Below are 18,670 nucleotides of genomic sequence, written 5' to 3' on the forward strand. Positions count from 1 at the left end.
TTTTTACAAAGGACTCAGATTCAATTCCCAACACCCATATGGTGGCTCACAACCTTCTGTAACTTCCTTTCTAGAGGATCTGACATCCTCTTCTGATGTCCTTGGGCACTGCATGGTATATTTACACCTGTAGGCAAAACACCCACACAGATAAATAAAATAATAAAAAGACTCGGCGCTCCATGGAACTTGTCTAGCAATCTCTGCCTCTGGTTTCTCTGCTGCCTGTCACTTGTCGTTTCTGTTCCCAGTCACTCTACAGCTCTCTAGCTGCCTTTCCTCACTGTCCTCACTGCTGCAGCCTCTCGGCTTGTCTTCTTCAGATTACCGGCTCAGGCCACAACACTATTAATAGAGGTGGGAAGACCGAGAAATCTTACGATGGGCCTAATGTTGCAACACAGCTGTGCACTGCACAGCACAGGAAGGTTATCTCCTGGCTGACTTATAAGTGAGGGACACATGCTTAGATGGCCAGACTGTCGGGGAGGGTAAACAAGAGTGTTTGCTGTCCTTAGTCCAGCCCTTCATGAAATGAAACATTACATGGCAGATCCTGAAAACGAACTACCCTATTTGCACCAATCACAGAGCAGCTGCTTATTCAAACGAAGGACCATATTTTCACCAATCATAGGTGGTGTTTGTTCGGCTGCCTGGAGACCTGCACCCACTCCAGACTGGGGAAAATAGCTGATCAGAGTATGGGGGCAACACCTTTAATCACAGCAACTCAGGAGGAAGAAACAGGTGGGGGTCCTTGAGTTCTAGACCAGGCTTACACAAACACATCTTTTCCTTTTCCTTCCTTCTTCCCTTCCCTTCCTTCCTTCCTTCCTCCCTCCCTCCCTCCCTCCCTCCCTTCCTTCCTTCCTCCCTCCCTCCCTTTCTTCCTTCCTTCTTTTTCTTTAAAGTTTATTGGGCATGTAATGACCAAAATTAATGCATGAAGTGATTGAAAAGCTTTGGCTGGAATAGTGCCTTCAGGATCTAGTGTATTCTGGAAAAAAAGTGGGAACAATGGTTGACTAAGCAGCCCCCTCTGGACATTCTTGGGGTGTCTAAATAGTTTGGTGGGCACAGGAGGAGTGTTGGCAGCTGCTCTGTTGAGAGTTCTCTAGGGACATCCAAGCACCTGGGAAAGCTCTAACGTTTGTCAGTGAAGGAGAAACTCACCTTGGCACAAACATATTCTAAAGAAACAATAAGCATTAAAAGAGGCGTTTATTAAGCCAAATATAAAAGAAATATAGAGTAAAAAACGGAAAATTAAATAAAGGTCAGAGAGATTAAATTTTTATAGGAAGCCACCTGTTTGATGTAACAGGTAGTAGGAAATAACTTTTGATCTATTAATCTTATGCCAAACAGAAACAGAATCAAATTCAAATAGAATCATTCTGCCTAGCACGTTTTGTTTTTTGAGACAGGGTTTCTCTGTGTAGCCCTGGCTGTCCTGGAACTCACTCTGTAGACCAGGCTGGCCTTGAACTCAGAAATCTGCCTGCCTCTGCCTCCCAAGTGCTGGGATCAAAGGCATGTGCCACCACCGCCTTGCTGCCTAGCATTTTTTTGACTAAGGGCTTTCTGACCCCAATTTTAAGGAGGTATTTTTAAAAATTGATTTTATCACAATGTTATTTTTAGTTCTCATAAAATGACTGTTGCCTGCTTTGTTCCTCTTTCAATGTTCTGTGTAATCAAGGAAGAGAGGAAGAGTTTGTAAGGAATAGATTAGAAAAGCTATGTCATTAATGAATCACATTTCTTTTCTCTCTCTTTCTTTCTTCTTTCTTTTTTTTCTTTTCTTTCTTTCTTTTTTTTTTTTTTTTTTTTTTTTTTTTTTTTTTTTTTTTGGATTTTCGAGACAGGGCTTCTCTGTGTAGCCCTGGCTGTCCTGGAACTCACTCTGTAGACCAGGCTGGCCTCGAACTCAGAAATCCTCCTGCTTCTGCCTCCAAGGGATTAAAGGCGTGCTGGGATTAAAGGCGTGCGCCACCACTACCCGGCTAATGAATCAAATTTCTGAGGAAAGTATTTCATGTGTAAAGCCTAAAAAATACAAAAAAAGGAAAAAAAAATAAAGGTGTTTATAACTGAAAACCTGCCATTCACATTAATAGTGCTTAAGTATTTGGCAGTTCCCGGGTCAAACCTGGCCAGGGCAGGAAATGCCTGCCCCGGGGCAACTTACCCTGTGACACAGGCGGAAGTTGGTGGGTGAAACCAGCAGCTGCCGACCAGCATAGCTTTTAGCCAATCGAAAGCGAAGCCTTCTCGCTTCCACCAATGATATACTAATAAAGGCGGGACTCGGAGAGCGGCCTAGTAACGGCCGCGTGGTAACCCAGGCGCCTGGCGTGCCGTAGTTCCTACCCCTCCACGCAGGTTGCGTCTCCAGACACTCGGCAAAATGAAGATTGAGGAGGTGAAGAGCACCACGAAGACGCAGCGCATCGCTTCCCACAGCCACGTGAAGGGTCTGGGGCTGGACGAGAGCGGCCTGGCCAAGCAGGCGGCCTCCGGGCTCGTGGGCCAGGAGAACGCGAGAGAGGTGGGCGTGGGGCGTGTGCGCGAAGCTTGGGCTGCGGGACCGGGACCCACTAAGATCTGAGAAGTGAGGATCACACTAGCGAGCAAAGGTTGCATCCTTTGCGGGTCACAGCACGCAAAATAGGCCTTACCGGAAACACAGTGGAAGGCTGTGGGGTTAAGTATAGAATTGACTAAGTTTGCAGAGTTGATCTGGGTTCTTTGGACCTGGGAGCTGATCTGTTAAGTGGAGCGGTGAGGAGGAACAGACCTAGTCCCCATCCAGGCACTCCAGCGTTTCCAGTTCAGTCTTCTTAAAGTCACACCCGGTCAGTTCTGTTTTGCATACGAAGAAGTTAAAGGTGGGTCAGGCGGCTTAACCACCTTCCAGGTCAGCAGTAATGAGGCTGGTATTCCTCCTTCACCCCCACCCCACCCCCCCCCCACCCATCCCACCCCACCCCAAATCAGTACTCTTCCCATTTCTCCAGCCTCCTCCACTCTGAATTCTGCAGAGGCTCAGTGTCTACAAAAACTTGCTTTTTACTTGTGGTGAAGACTGCTTTCTCAGCCTCTTGCACACAGAAAGTGCCTGCAAAGAGCATTGTGTATCCCAAAGGGAAATGTTTGACCCTAGCTCACTTGCATCTTGTCTTGCAAGCAGGTAATGGTAGTTTAAGGCTTTCTATTTGCCAGGAAGCTTTGAGTCTATTGTTTCTTATTTCCTTACTGTCTAATAAACCTCCCTTTGGTCTGATGCTTTCTAGACATACAAAAGCATTGGCGTGTTTGCACAGTAAATCCCAATGTGCCTAAATTCTACATTTAGCATTTTACAGTGATGCTTTATGGTGTATCTGTTCATGAATGTCAACTGTCACAATTCAGAGTTAACGCAGACATCAGCAAACTTTACCCTCAAGCCTGTATCATGTGTACAGTTGTTTTGAACACTTGCATTCAGAGGAGTAATAGTGATTTATAGGGGTTGCAGGTAAAGTAGGTCCGAGGCCACTCCCTTCAGGTGAAAGATATAAACTGGATTGTGTGTGACTTCAGGTTGCTCTGGACCTGCCTCTGCACCGGCTTCTTGTGTGACTGCTCACACCAACAGCTGCCCTGGTACTCAGTATCTTACCCTTCCTAGTCTTGCAATGTTAGCTGGTATTTATTTTTATTTGTTTGTTTTCACAACAGGGTCTCACTGTGCAACTCTGGTTGTCCTGGGACTCTAGAGACCAGGCTGGCCTTGAGTTCACAGGGATCTGCCTGCCTCTGCCTCCCAAGTGCTAAGATTAAAGGCATGGGGCATTACACCTGGCTTCCTTAGCTGATATTTCTTTGTTTCTTTTCCTATTTGACAAAATGTGTGCACGTGCAATGCAGTCCTATGGCTGTCATGGTGCTCCTCACCCACTGAGCCTCCTCATCAGCCCTTTCCAGTTCTTTAATTGGATGGGTTCATAGCATACCCTTTTTGTTTAGATAATGTTGCTGTAGCCAAACTGGCCTGGAATGCACAGCCCTGCTCCTTTGTTAAGTAGTGTCAGGTCGCCGGGCTGTGGTGTCACACACCTTTAATCCCAGCACTTGAGAGGCAGAGGCAGGCGGATTTCTGAGTTTGAGACTAGTCTGGTGTACAGAGTGAGTTCCGGGACAGCCAGGGCTACACAGAGAAACCCTGTCCCAAAACAAACAAACCAAACCAAACAACAACAACAACAAAAAGTAGTGCCAGGTCTGTGCTGGCCTTTGCTTGCCTCAACCTCCCCTTTCCATTCTGGTCACTATACTTTGGCTGCTACAACATTCTGTCCCTCAGGCATACCAAACTTCTGTTTTGGTTATTTTGAATTTGCAATTTTTGCTTGAAATGTAGATTTCTGCCCAGGGCTTTAAGTATTGTATACAGTGTATGAGAAAGCTCCCTCCCCAGCTGTCCATAGCCACTCAGCGTCTCACTGTCTCATTACCCTTCTCTCTTCGGGGCAGCCCTCGCCTGGTGTGAGGTGGAGCACTTGGCTTCGCTGCCTCGCCTCCACTGCTGCACTCCACAGCAGCGGTATCCAGCTGTATTGTCTCAAAAGAGCATGCGAGCTGTGTGGCCCAAGTCCTGAACTGGTTCCACCATGAAATATTTTAAGATTGACTGATTGTTTCTGTTTTGTGCAGGCATGCGGCGTCATAGTAGAATTAATCAAAAGCAAGAAAATGGCTGGAAGAGCTGTCTTGTTGGCAGGGCCTCCTGGAACTGGCAAGGTATTCATTAATTTTCTCTCTCTTTTTTAAGCTATGCAAGAGAATGATATTGATGTTTAAGCTCAATTGAATTCATGTCTTAACTAGTCTCTCTCTAGCTAGGCTGGTTAAATGAATGTGCAATAATACAATTTAACATATAAATTCTGTGGTCTAAAATTAAAATCACCCTGTCCTACCTCCAGAGCAGAGAGTAAATTCCTTGGAGGGCCTCACTGTCTCTTGAGTGCTCCTATTGTTACTTTCAAGTCTCCTTTGCCTTGCTAGGAAATAACATTTCTGTTGATCTGAGTCTCAAAAAATAACCAGTGATATCTTTTTGATCCTGCTTATTCTGCCTGTCATTGTGTCCTGTGAGGGATGGAAAGGGACAAAGAAGTGACATGCTTGGTTTATCTTCAAGAGGCTCAGAGTCTGCAGGTGAGAGACCAGGAGTCACGGCAGTAACACAGGCGTTCTGCTGAGTGCTGACTGAAGGTCCTGGCCTGTCCTAAATGCAGCTGGAGTGGATCAGGAGGCCGCATAGTGGCCAGAAAAGCTGGAGGGCTGGTGCTTGCTGTCTGCCCTTTAAAAGGGGTGGAGGCTTGGCCTTGCAGAGAAGGAAAGGGCTTTCTAGCCAGAGGACATGGTGTTGGAGATTGTGAGTGGACACTCACTGTGTGTGTGTATGTGTGTGTGTGTGAGAGAGAGAGAGAGAACAAGCATGCATATGCATGCTTTCACATACACATATGTATTATATGTATGTGTACCATATGTGTAGAGGTCAGAGGACGTCTTTCAGGAGTTGGTTTTCTTCTTCTGTTGTGGTGTCTGGGAATCCAACCCTGGTTGCTGTGCTTGTGCGGCAAGTGCCTTTACCTACTGAGACATCTCGCTCACCCTCCGCTCATGTTTTCTTTTGAGACGGTCTTTCATGTTTCCCAGCCTGGCCTCAAGCTCGGTGTGTAGTCAGGTGCCCTTGGACTGCTGCTCATCCTGCTGTTACCTCAGGTGCCAGGATTACAGGTGATAGCCACCGTGCCTGACTAGTGGGATACTCCCCAGAGTCGCCAGAGTCCCAGTCTGAGCCTCAGTTGCCCCTCACAGGGGCCACAGAGACTGGGCACCGGGGCTCTTTTCTTCCCACACCTCACCTCCCACGGTCCGTAAGTCAGTGCAAGAGAATAACTCATTCTTACTTGGAAATCATAACTGTTGAATAGATGGTGGGTAGCCCTGGCTCTCCTAGAACTCGATATGTAGACCAGGCTGGTTCTGAACATAGAGACCCACCTCCTGCTTCACGAGGTGGGATTACAGGCGTGTGACAGCTGCAGGGATGTCTTACACAGGGCTCTGACTGAGGAGGGAGAAGCAGTGCTAGTAACAGATTGACCCTTTACAGTGCGCTCAGCGGCCTCTCCATGGCGGCACTTGCTTGTCCATGGCGTGGGCCATCTGCTTCTCAGGTCTGATGTCTTGCTCCTGCCTTCCCTCTCTGTCCGGTTGTTTTCCTAAAGTGCATCGGCTGGAAGTCTTTTATAGGTTTGTTAGTGGGAAAGATCCTGTTCTCTTGTTTGGTGGTGGTCGTTGTTTGAGACAAGGTCTCATATAGCCCAGGCTGGCCTCAGACGTGAAGATAAAATGCATGTCTTCACTGTTGTCAGTTGGAAATCCTCAGAGCTGGGCTTACAGGCGTGAACTGCCAGGCCTAGCCTTGTCCTTGTGTTGAGAATGTTTGTGCTGGGTACAGTGCTCTGTCAGGGTTTCTTCCCTGTGTGTTTAGAAATGTATATGAGTCTTTCCTTTTCCTTCTGGATGCTCTGGAGATGTTTTTGCTTTAGCGCTTCACTCAACAAGGTTGATTTTTTTTTTTCTGTCTTGATGTGAATCGTGCTTTCTTAAACATCAGTATGATGTCTCTGATCTGTTCTGAAACATCCTCAGCTCTTTTCTTTGTCCATTTTCTTTGTTGAAGTCAAAGTTGGAAAATTTCAACCTACATTTTTCATCCTCGGTGCTAATGGCCAGACATGCTGAACATCTTCCAGGGACTTTAACTGGAATAAGGAACCGTCCCGTCCCGCACTGTCAGTTGGATTAAAGTTGAGAAGTGGAAGGAGTAGGTCTGACAGACTCATGTGCTGGGCTTGTCTGCGCCTTATAGCTGCGGAGATGATTCTATTTTTTTTTTTTTTGAGCTTTGCTATTTATTTCTGAGCCATTTGAAAATGGAGCTCCCTGCTATTTACCACAGCATCCTTATCTTAACCTCTGACCTGACTCCTCCTGCTAATGTGAAGTTTATGTTAATATTTCTTTCAGTTTTTATAGTCTGAAAATAATTAACTGAGAAGGGTTAGGAGCAGGGCTAGGAAGAGACCGGTGTCAGGAGCCTGCCTTTCAGGGCAGATGCGGGAGCCCCGCCCACTGTGGGGGCTCGTGCTCAAGCCTGGCTCATGTGCTTTGCTTTTGCAGTGCTGGGGGGGGGGGCGGGAACCCCAGGACTTTGGCACAGCAGCAAGGGCTCTGCCACTGAGCTGTCCATCTGAGAAAGGGTCTCACTGACTTGACCCACGGTGGTAAGAAACTCCTCTGTAGCCGAGGCTGGCCTTGGTTTTTGTGTTCTCTTGTCTCAGCTTCTCAGGTAGCTGGGATTACGGCGAGCTTTGGTGCTCAGTCGGAGTATGCCTTTGAAAATAACCAGTTTAATTTTTGTTTGGTTTTCTTTTGATTTTTAAATGAAAATGACAAACAGATGGAGATGGACAGTAGGATGCATGCTTGCTACATACACGTGAGGGTTGAATGGTAGCGCTCATCTCTGATCCTAATGCTGAGGAGGCAGGGACAGGAGGACTAGCCAGTCCGGTGGAGTCAGTGAAAGACCCTATCTCAGAAGTTACGATGGAGGTGACTCATCAGTTTAGGGTACTTGCTGACCTTCCAGAGAACTGAGCTTGCTTCCAGCACTCACAGTGGGCGCCTTACGAGTATCTGAAACCCTAACTCTAGGGTTTGGATGACTGCTTTGGCCTTTGTGGACATGTGAACGCATGTAGTGTACTCACAGACACACATGTGTACACATTAAAAAAAGGTAGAGAGTGACTGAGGACAATACCCAGGGCCAGCCTCTGGCCTTTACACACATGTGTACCCCCCTCCCCACATATGTACACACAGTGACAAAAGAGGGTTCTTCAAGTTCTTCAGTTTTTCCCTTTTATTATAAAATTCAGACTGCCCGCTGTGTATATGTCTAGTGGCTCTGAAGAGAAAGTCAAGACCCAGCAGTAATGACTCTGTCTCTTTATCTTCCTTTCATTTAGAAGAGTTGCTGCCCCCACCATTTTGCATTCCCCAGCCCAACCCAACCCCCTAACCCCCTCTCCCTCGGTTTTTCTGTATAGCCACAGCTATCCTGAACTCACTCTGTAGACCAGGCTGGCCCACAACTCAGATATTCATCTGCCTCTGACTCCTTTGAGCTGGGACCAAAAGTGTGTGGCAACACTGACATTTTTGAAACATCCCGAGCGGTTGGCTTTGTTGAAGTCTTCATAGCTGTCCTATGGTGCCTCTCTGACTCTTGCCTCTACCCCCAAAACTTGTCATTTTTTGTTTTGTTTTTTCCCTTCAAAAATCTGTCTTGGGGTGGGAGACACTCTGTGCCTTATTTAGGAAAACTGCCCCCTGCCCTTTTTTTTTTTTTATTATTTTTTAAATTTTGCTTGTGGAGTTGGGTATGGCAAATCTAAGAGGCTTCTTGCATTTCCTCAGACTGTGGGTTTCTTCAGAGGTTAGTGAGGAGCTCCGCTCTGTAGGTTTCTGTACTATGGGGTCTAGCACAGTTAGTTGTGTGTGTGTCTGCATGCGTGTGTGCCCGCCCCAGGGGATTTGAACTCCCTTGGAGCTAGGACTGAACCAATAGGTGCATGTCTTGTACCTTAGGTTTCCTGGTGACTCATCTTTTTTGCCTTTTATGGACCTGTTTCTATTCAGGAGTTTCTGTTTTAATGTTGTGTGTTGTCGGTAGCTACAGCCTGCAGACTTTCATGGCAGAAGTTGTCATGGTTCTTGTATGTCGGGTGCTTTGTGGACCCCTAGATTTATTGTGGAGTTGGTGCCATGTGGCTCTCATGGAAATCTCTTATTCCTGTGTGATACTGCCACAGTATTCTCTGAGGAAATGTCAGGAACTCAGTCCTTGGCCTTACTTTGTAAGCTTATCTGGTTTGATAGGTGTGAAGGCATGTGCCGTCTGAGGAGAGATTGGTAGTGTGCCTCAAGATGAGGCCTCTTCGCTTCGTGGAGAGGCAGGGCACCTTTACTGTACTGATGTAGCTCCTTTCCTGAAGGCCTCACACTCTTTATAGTGAGACGAATGCTTGGACCCTAGAAAGCGACCCTTCAGATGAGAGTGAAGTAAACCTGGCCAGCCAGATGAGGGGGAGTAAACCTTCCCTCAGGAGCAGCTGCATGGCAGTCACATGGTGTGCTCACCATGGAAACGGCCTCTGGGCAGTGCTTGCCTTCTGTGTGTGCTTGCTGTCTGGCCTTGAGTAACCTGTGCTTCAGTTTCTCAATCTATAAAATACAAACCAAGAGCTGGGTACAAAGGTGCACGCCTGCAGGCTCGCACTCAGGCAGCTGAGGCCAGAGCACCAGGCCAGCTGAGTGCGGGCCGGCCAGCTGTATGGTAGCTTGCTGCCATACTCTGTCTGTCAAAAACAAAAAGAAATCATTAAAACAAACAGCAAAGCAAAACCTAAAACCAGTGCAGGCGAAAACAAACTGGACCGTGAAGTTGATGGCCTACTGGAGGTCTGGGAGACATTTACAGTGGTGGACAGGAGGCTAGGCAGGCACCTGCTGGGCTTCTTCACCAGAGGAAACTGCGAGTGTGAAGCACTCCCCTCAGTGTTCCCCGTGTAGGCACCAAGCATTGCACGGCCACTTCTGAATTAGGCTGGAAGGGAAGGGACTGGTGGAGTGCATGAGGGCACTCTGGGTCATCGAGGCCAAGGATGGAGAACTGAGGTCTGTGGAGCTACTTAGGAGAGACAGAGTGACTAGGAAACGGGCAGGATTAGGGTAGGCGTGGACAGGCTGCCCCTAGCCCCTACCCATGTTTCCTGTCAGAATGCAGTCTTCTATATTTCTACCCTGTCACAGTCTAGACATCTCCGCCTTGCTCCTAGAATATCAGTGTTAACGTTGTCTGCCCTGGGTTCACAAACTCAGGCGTGTACTTGGGCTGAGGCAGTGGCAGGTGTGTTCCCAGATGCTCTGGGGCTGAGGGGGCTGCAGTAGGGAGGCACCTGCTGCTGCTACTGATGAGAAGTACGTAGAACTAGTTTGTGGGCAACTTGTTTGCTACGTGAATCTAGCCTAGTACTTTAATCTTTGATGTGACTGACCAGGTCTCCAGTGCTGCCCAGGGCTGAGGTTACTCTGAACCGCCCCAGAGTTAGCACTACTGTCCAGTTCTGTCTCAGGGCTCCTTCTTCATGCACTTCACTGTACGTTCACTTGCTGCCAGATTCTGCCATCCTGAAACTCACCAAGGGACTGAAAGGAGGAAGAGCACCACTGGCAGGTCACTTGGACGCTGCCTCAGCGCTCTCTCTGGTCAGGTCGCCAGCCTCAGAGGCTGCAGTATCTGTGAATGCTTTCAGTCGATTTCGGCGTTTGTCTTTCATATTTTCTACAGATCTCTCTCTCCTGTGTATGGTCTTGCGTCATCTCTGCCCCCTGAAGCTGGGTGACCAGCAGCCATTTGTGTCTCACAGAGCATGCGAATGCGCCACACCACAGAAGTCTGCCTCAGGTTTCGTTCTCCTATGGCCACTTAACATAAAATGGACATCAAGTGATGCCTCCCTTCAGTGCTGATTTCCGCTGGCCTGTATGCTGGTGTTTGTGGTGGTTCTGTGTGACCATAGTAAGTAGGAAGTGGTGTGTCGGGCCTCACTGTGGCCTGAGCAGACAGGCTGGATGCTGTCTGAGGTTGAGAGAGCAGTCAGGAAGGTGGTGTTGTTTCTGCTGAGAACCTGTTCAGAGACACCACTGCAGTCCAAGTGCCTGTTCTAGGCTGTGGCACCCAGGCTGTGTGTTAACTGTCTTTGTTTCCTCCTTGGTCGAGTGGGAAAGACAGTGGAATCGCTTAGATGTGAGGTTCATGTGAAGCACTTGCAATCAGGCCTGTACTGGGGAATAGCTTCTAAGTGTGATGGTGATCCAGGCTGGGTGGGCTATGCAAAGAGTGCACAGAGACCCTCAGACCCTGACACATGCCTGTGGAGGTAGAGAACAGGACAGCACTGTTCCTGCCAGATCCTCTCTTAATCACCCACACCTCTGTCTGAATGACCCTTTTCTTTTTCTTTTTTTCTTTTTTGAGACAGGGTTTCTCTGTATAGCCCTGGCTGTTCTAGAATTCACTCTGTAGACCAGGCTGGCCTCGAACTCAGAAATCCCCCTGTCTCTGCCTCCCAAGTGCTGGGATTAAAGGCATGTATCACCATTGCCTGGCTGAATGACCATTTCTACCACTAAAGCAAATGTCTTCTCCTTCCTGTCTTCTGCAGACAGCCTTGGCTCTTGCTATTGCCCAGGAGCTGGGCAGTAAGGTCCCTTTCTGCCCGATGGTGGGTAGCGAAGTGTACTCAACTGAGATCAAGAAGACAGAGGTGCTGATGGAGAACTTCCGCAGGGCCATTGGTGAGTGTGGGGAGGGTGGCCACCTGTGGGGAGTGAGGTCGGGAAAGTGGCTTTCTTCTCCAGGTCCCTTGCAGCTTCTTGGTTGTAAAGATGCTGTGACAGCTTGTAGCTGTTTCTTCTCTTTTAACGTTGTTAGTATGTTTGCAAGTTAATGACAAGACCTCAGTGTTCTGACCAAAGTGCTTCAGCAGTAGAGCACACGTGGACCCCAGTTATGGTCCTTGGCTTCTTCACGTAGTAGAAGTCAGTCAGGGTCAGAGGGTAGCTTAGAGGTGGGGTGTGGTTTCATAGGCAGAGCAACAGGTTTGATCTTAACACCAACCTCCTCAGGGAAAGCTGTGGCTATACAGTGATTTTTGAGACAGGATCTCACTATGTAGTCTTGGTTGGCCTGGAACTTGCTATGTAGACCAGGCTGGCCCTAAACTCACAGAGTTCCACCTGCCTCCCGCCTCCACCTCCCAAGGGCTGGGATGTACTACCACACTGGCTAAAGAAATCTTTTTAAATACATGTATACATGTGCATCAGACTTTATTAGTGCCTGTGTCTAGCTTTTGAGAGTGGCTGTCCATTCAATAGGTTTTTTGTGTGTAGCCCTTGCTGTCTTGGAACTCACTCTATAGAACAGGCTGGCCCCGAACTCAGATCCACTTGCCTTCGCTTCTTGAGATTAAAGACTGGTGCCACCACCACACTGCCCATTGAATGGTTTTGACTCAAGCCACTCTTTATGTGAACTGCCATAGCATCTGGTCCTTAGTGGTAGGCCAAAGGAGTTGTGGCCTGTCAAAGCAAGGACACTGGCTAAGCTTTGAGACTTGTGATGCCAGCCACTTAGGGCCTATACTGCCATTACAGTGCCAGGCTGTTCATTCCCCTAGCCAAGCGTCTCTGTTTGCATTGGCATTTGGAGAAACAGTCTTAGAAAGTTAATTAACTTGGCTAGTGTCTCGACTATTAAGTGGCAGAGCTGATTGGAGCACAGGTCTGCCTGCTGTCTGTAGCCCAGGCTTGGAGACTGGATGTGGGAGAGAATGGCCTCCCAGAATTAGCTCTCATCCATAGGCCTTCCAGAGTGATCTTTAACCCAGTGTCTGTTGGTCTAGTGTCTGTTGGTCTCCTCAGTCTCTGCAGATTGCTATGGAAATGTGGGCTCTGACTTTGTGGGTGGCCCATCTGTGAAGATGGACATTTAGGTTTTGCTGTTCAAAAACAGCATGCTCAGGTGTCTGAAACATCTGTGTCCCTCAGCACATCTGCCGAGAGAGCAGGTTTCGGACAGAGACACTTGTTTGTCTCAGGTTGCCAAACTCTTGTGTAAGGTATATGCGTGCGTGCGTGCGTGCGTGCACGACTAGAGGTTGGTAGGAGGTTGTCTGCTGCCATAGGCCAGGGTCAGGGCTCTCCCTTGAGTGTAAGGTGCTGTGGGCTCTGGTCCAGCTCTGTAGTTCCCCTCACAGAGCAAGGCAGGAGGCCCACTGGGCTCTGAGCAGGGTGGTGCTGGAGGGGTGGGTGGATAGATTCAGGAGAAGTCTATGGTACAGTTGGTTCTTAGGGTTTATAGAAAGGTCAGTTGTGGGCACAGAGACGGGGGCAGGAGATGCTCCAGGTTCTGCTGTGCTTGTGTTTGAGATGATGGGAAATACGAATGGTGGGGGGTGTTCACAGTTGCGGATACAGAGTCAGTGTGAGTCCTCGAGGCCCTAGACCTGGCAGGTGGCGGCTGCACCCACTCCCCTGAGGTTTCCTGGTTCACGGGAGAAACAGATGGCCTTGAAGGAGAGCAGTGCTTTAACGAAAGCTGGGTGATGCGGCCTCATCCTGCCGTGTTCCTACTTGCACTATGAGAAAGTTCATTTTTAGGGGTACTAGGCCACACCCAGCACCCATTTTAAGTCAGAGACATTGGCTTGCAGTTTTAAAAGCTACAAAACTGTCGGAGAGGCAGCTCAGTGGTTAGGAGCTTTGCTGGTCTAGTAGAGGACCTGAATTTGGTTCCTCGCACTTAGCCACACCCACCTGGCACTCCGGTTCTGGGGCGTCCAAGGTCCTCTTGTGGCTCAGGACACGTCCACTGTGTGAGTACACACAGAGACAGAAGGAAAGTAAGCCTTTCAAACGACTACAGAATGCTTCTTACTGGAATATGCGCTCCCTTCTGAAGTAGCAGTGTGAGAACCCAAGTGAGCGGTGAAGCAGAGCTCCTGCCGGCGCCCCTTGGCCCACGAGTGTCCAGTGGCCACGGCTCTCCCATCTGCTTCCTGCTGGGTGAAAGACAGCTAAGACTGTATCGCTGTTGGTGGGCATTACCTGGTTGGTCCGCCTCATGCATCTGAGCTTTTATCCAGGTGGAGCCAGGCTGTGTGCTGTGCTGACAGCTTTGCCTCTTGTGCCCCGTTGTCCCTTCAGCCCGTGGTGTTGGGTAGTGTGCTCCTTGGATTCCTGATGGTCTGAACAGCAGCCGGGGCGGCTCATGGAAATCTTGCTGAGAAATAGTTTTTGTTCTCCCCCCACCCCCCTCCCTGGTTTTTCAAGACAGGGTTTCTCTGTGTAGCCCTGGCTGTCCTGGAACTCACTCTGTAGACCAGGCTGGCCTTGAACTCAGAAATTCACCTGCCTCTGCCTCCCAAGTGCTGGAATTACAGGCGTGTGCCACCATCGCCTGACTGTAGTTTTTGTTCTTTTTGTTTGTTGTTTTTGTTTTCCATCCCTTCTTTGCACCCTTTCCCCATCTCCCTTCCTCTCTCCCTTTAATTTTTAAGATGGGGTCTCACTGTGTTGTCATTTTGCCACAATTGCTGAGCTTTAGGGGTCCTTCCTTGCCACAGCCTGGTGAGCAGCTGTGGCTCAGACATCCTACCCAGCACACTTCAGTATGGTAAAACTGGGTAGGATTAAAACTGGGCCAGGAACTTCCTTTTTCTGTGATGTACTGCTGCTGCTGTTTCCCTCCCTCCTCCCTCTTTCCCCTCCTCCCTCCCTTCATTCTATTCTATTGGCATTTGAGACAGGGCCTCACTTTGTAGCCTCCCTGGCCTTGACCTCAGTCCTCCTGCTTCCGCTTTCCTAGTGCTGGACTGCAGGCCTTTCTCACACCCAGAGCCCTGTAGTTCCCTTTAACTCACTAATTATTTAAATAGCAAGATACTACATTTGCTTTAAATATATGGATAGTTTTAAAAATTTATTTTAAAATGTTTTGCTGACATTGACAAGGTTGGAAAAAAAATATGAGCCTCTTGTAGGATCGTGCATTTGGATGAACCATGAAAACTGCAGATTAATTACCTGAGCACCTGGCCATGGCTTGGAGTTTCTGGGGGCAGGGGGGTTGCCTATCTGTTGATGGGAACAAGGTAAAGAGAAGTTTCTCCATTCTTGAATATCATGAAAGGGCAGGCCATCTTCAGAAGGAGGCCTGCTCATCCCTCTGCCCTGTGCCTTTGAATTCTAGTGAGGTTGGCAGAGGGGGTTGGGGGGGGGGGAAACTGTATACTGACCAGAAATGAAAAGCCAGGAGTCTGTGCTATTTCCTTGATGTGATGAAGGTCCCTGTCAGGGGGTCAGAAACCTGAGCCAGCAGATGAAACCCGTCATTTGTGTCATTTCTGCCAGAGATAGCACCGCTCGGCCTTTTTCTAGCAAACAGCAGGTCTCATTGTCTGTCACCCACACCCCTGCCTGCTTGTCAGCACAGAGCAGCGCTAACAAATAGAGGCACCAGTGAACAGTGGGCGGCCTCTGCCCCTCCTGCAGGAATTTGGGTTGCAGTCAAGGGAGCTGCTCCCAGGGGATGCATAAGATTTGTTGTAAGCTCACTCAAAAGGACAGTTCCTGGGTTGTCATAGGCCTCCGTTGCACTCTGTTCCCAGTACTCAGGAGCTGAGAATTGGGTAAATAAAGCAGCCGTTTGGCCCTTGCTTGGGGCTGTTCCAACGCCTCCATTTGTAGGCTATCAGGTGGATGGTGGACTGGACTGTCCTGATTGGGTTTCTGGGAGAAAGCTGGCACTGAGCTCATGATAAGGTAATGGCCACATTTGAGATGGAGAGGTGATAGAGCGTTCACACCCTGCCAGTGTAGCCTTGTGAGATTTCCATATCAGACAGGTAGAGGAGTGCCAGGAACTGGCATCCTTCGATCAGAAGCAGCCATCATGCCCACTCTGTAAGAAGAATGGGCATTGTTTACTCTCTGCTGGAGCTTTGCTGAGCCTGACTTTAGACTCTTCTGCAGAGCTTCTGACACTTGGAGCGGATGGTGACGGTACATACGGTGGGCTGAGGGAGGGCAGCGTCCCTTAAGTGGATATGGAAGTGATAACCATGACCGAAGAGCCGGAAGCCGAGCGGTGTCCTCAGAGCGGCGTCCTCAGCGCTGTCTGCTCCTCCCTCACCAGGTCCCACAGCGGCGCTGGCTTCTACTTTACCTTATAAACTGCAGAAAGACAAGAGAACATCCATGTTCTCAGTCATTGTCGCTTTCCACATGAGGAATGGTCTTCATTTCTCACGCTGTAGAGAAGTCACACCTGCTTTTGGACTTCACATTTATTTTTCTTCTGCCCTGATGATGTCTTTCCCAGTGTGTTCTCTGTTAAGATTCATCTGTACTGTTGCATGAAGCCATAACCTTTTCACTGCTAGGAGCCCGTGTGAGCGTGCCATAACTTCATTTTCTCTTCCACTGTTGACAGACTGCGTGGCAGTTGTGATGCCACAGTGATCATTAGTGCCGGTGCCACTTAGCTATGCCTGTCCCCTGCTTCTGGCCATACACCCAAGGGTGGATGGATGTCCTACCATGCTACCCTACATTCCCATCAGCAGAACATAGACCTTATGTAGCTTTTCAGAACCAAATTCTTGGAATCAAATGCCTTTCTACTGTTAGCATTCTCGCTGGAGGTTGGGAGTAGTGTTTGCTTTTTCTTTTTAACTTAACCATGAAAATGTACAAAAGTCATCAAGTACGCTGCCACCAGCTTCAGCTCACAATTGGACTGGCATAAGGCTTCATCAGTCCCTTCAAGCAAACTGTAGATAAGGCTTCTGGTGCGTGCGTGCGTGCATGCATGCATGTGTGTGTCACATGTGCCTCCTCATTTCTTCCCAGTGAGGTTCCTCACGCAGCTGAATCTTCCCTATACAACATTCTGTTAACATTATCACAAGTTAAGTACAGGGCTGGATGTAACAGCATATATGTATAATCTCAGGACTGGGGAAGTAGAGGCAGGAGGATTAAGAGTTTAAGATCAAGAAAAAAAAAGTTTAAGATCAGGCCTGGAGAGGTGGCTTAGCAGTTAAGAGCATTGGCTGCTCTTCCAGAGGACCTGGGTTCTGTTCCCAGCTCCCATATAATAGCTCACAACTGTCTGTAACTCCAGTTCCAGGGAATCTTGACACCCTGACACATACACACAAACAGGCAGAATACCAATATACATAAAGTAAAAAAATAAATAAATGCATATGCTTGAGACCGTGTTAGCATATGCACATACCATGGTGTAAGCATAGTCAACAGAACTAAAAATTGAACCTTTCCTTTCACCATTTGAGTTCCAGAGATCCAACACTCAAGGGCAGTTAAGGTAGTTGAGTGGTTAAAGGTACACACTTAATTACCTTCAGTCAACTCCCAGAATCCACTTGGTAGAAAGGGAGAAATGACAGACAACTTGCCTTCTCACTTCCACACATAACATTCCTGTTCCTACACACATTTGTGCCTAAACAAAATAAGTGTTTTTAAAATTTTTTTTAGGTTGAAATCGGAGATTATGGGAGTGGCTCAGTCTTGTGCTACTCTTACAGAAGACCTGAGTTTAGTTTCTGTAATCATGCAGGGTGACTCACAGCTGCCTGTAAACCCAATTCCAGGGCACCCAATGCCTAATCAATCTTTCAGGTTGAGCAGTCAGCTCTCTCTCCTGCTCTCCACAGCCCCTCCAGTTTGCATTTGTGCCTCTACTATTTTTCTGTCCACAGTGATCTCCTTCCGCCTCTATTATGAAGGTTGGTTTATCACAGATGTTTATGACTAAGAGTTTTGGGATGTAGGTGTGTGAGAAAAAAGTATTACTGAGAAATGGTTCTATCTCTCATAGCCCATTTGCCATCTCTTTCAGGGCTGCGGATAAAGGAAACTAAGGAGGTTTATGAAGGGGAGGTGACAGAGCTCACTCCCTGTGAGACAGAGAACCCCATGGGAGGGTATGGCAAAACTATCAGCCACGTAATTATAGGGCTCAAGACTGCCAAAGGAACCAAACAGCTGAAGGTGAGTGTGTGGCGCTCTTACCTTTACTCCCTAGTGCCGTGTGGCTCTGAAAGGTGTCCCGGGTCTGTGCACGGTGGCTGTCAGCTGCTAGGTCATTGCTGGGTGTTAAGTCACAGAACAGGACATGGTGCAAGACATACCATGAAGATTCAGTAGCCATTACTTCTCTTCCTTCTAGAAAACCACACACGTACATTAGAATGAGCTGCTGGGTGTGTGGGGAGCATGCCTCTGCCAGCCCACATTCCGTATGCTACCCCGTAACCGAGGTCTTAGCCTGGTGCCCAGAGAGCAGCGCCTAAGAGGGATCTGTCCGACTTGTTGAGCAGACAGCTCGGGGCCACAGGGTCTCGGCAGCTCCTGCTAGGCTTCCCTGGGCGAAGCTCAAAGGCTGCAGTGTACTGAGGAGGACTTTGTGTCTGACTCTTGCATCTTCTGTCATCCTTCAGGCCTGGAGGCTTGGGATAAACTGTAAGGTCAAAGGTTCATGAAGCAGCATGGTCTCTGAGCAGCTGTTTGTTAACTGGGAGTGCTAATTGCTTCTCTCACAGAGTCCTGGGGGTAAAACCCATGTCTGCCATAGCTCTGCACTGGTTACTAACATGAGGACTGGTGAATGTCATCACACCCTCCTTGAGAGTGGGTTGGGCCTATGCTGACAGCTTCAGTCATACTGTCAGTCATGTGTGGACACATACCAAAGCTCGTAGAGGTACATGCTGCTGCTCATGGGGGCCAGGGCTCACGGCAGGTCAGCTCTGCTCTCAGCAGTTATGCTGTCTGCCTTGCAGCTTACTGTACAACCCAAGAAGTCATTTGGGCTCAGGACTCAGCTTTTCATCGAAGCTGCTAGATCAACTGGGTAATTTCTGTCTTTACTTCA

At 48.5% G+C, this 18,670-nt stretch overlaps 1 protein-coding gene across 1 annotated transcript in view; it reads left to right on the forward strand.

The window, feature by feature from the left end:
- Positions 1-2,302: 2,302 nt before the first annotated feature.
- Ruvbl1 (RuvB like AAA ATPase 1) overlaps positions 2,303-18,670 on the forward strand; it is a 30,267-nt gene continuing 13,899 nt past the window's right edge. The window contains exons 1-4 of the mRNA XM_052174282.1: positions 2,303-2,554; positions 4,705-4,791; positions 11,367-11,499; positions 17,636-17,787. Of these exons, the coding sequence (XP_052030242.1) occupies positions 2,414-2,554; positions 4,705-4,791; positions 11,367-11,499; positions 17,636-17,787 (513 nt within the window). The 5' untranslated portion in view covers positions 2,303-2,413. The remainder of the gene's footprint in view (positions 2,555-4,704; positions 4,792-11,366; positions 11,500-17,635; positions 17,788-18,670) is intronic.

The sequence above is a fragment of the Apodemus sylvaticus genome, chromosome 2, assembly GCF_947179515.1.
Source record: "Apodemus sylvaticus chromosome 2, mApoSyl1.1, whole genome shotgun sequence".
In the NCBI taxonomy this organism is placed as follows: Eukaryota; Metazoa; Chordata; class Mammalia; order Rodentia; family Muridae; genus Apodemus; species Apodemus sylvaticus.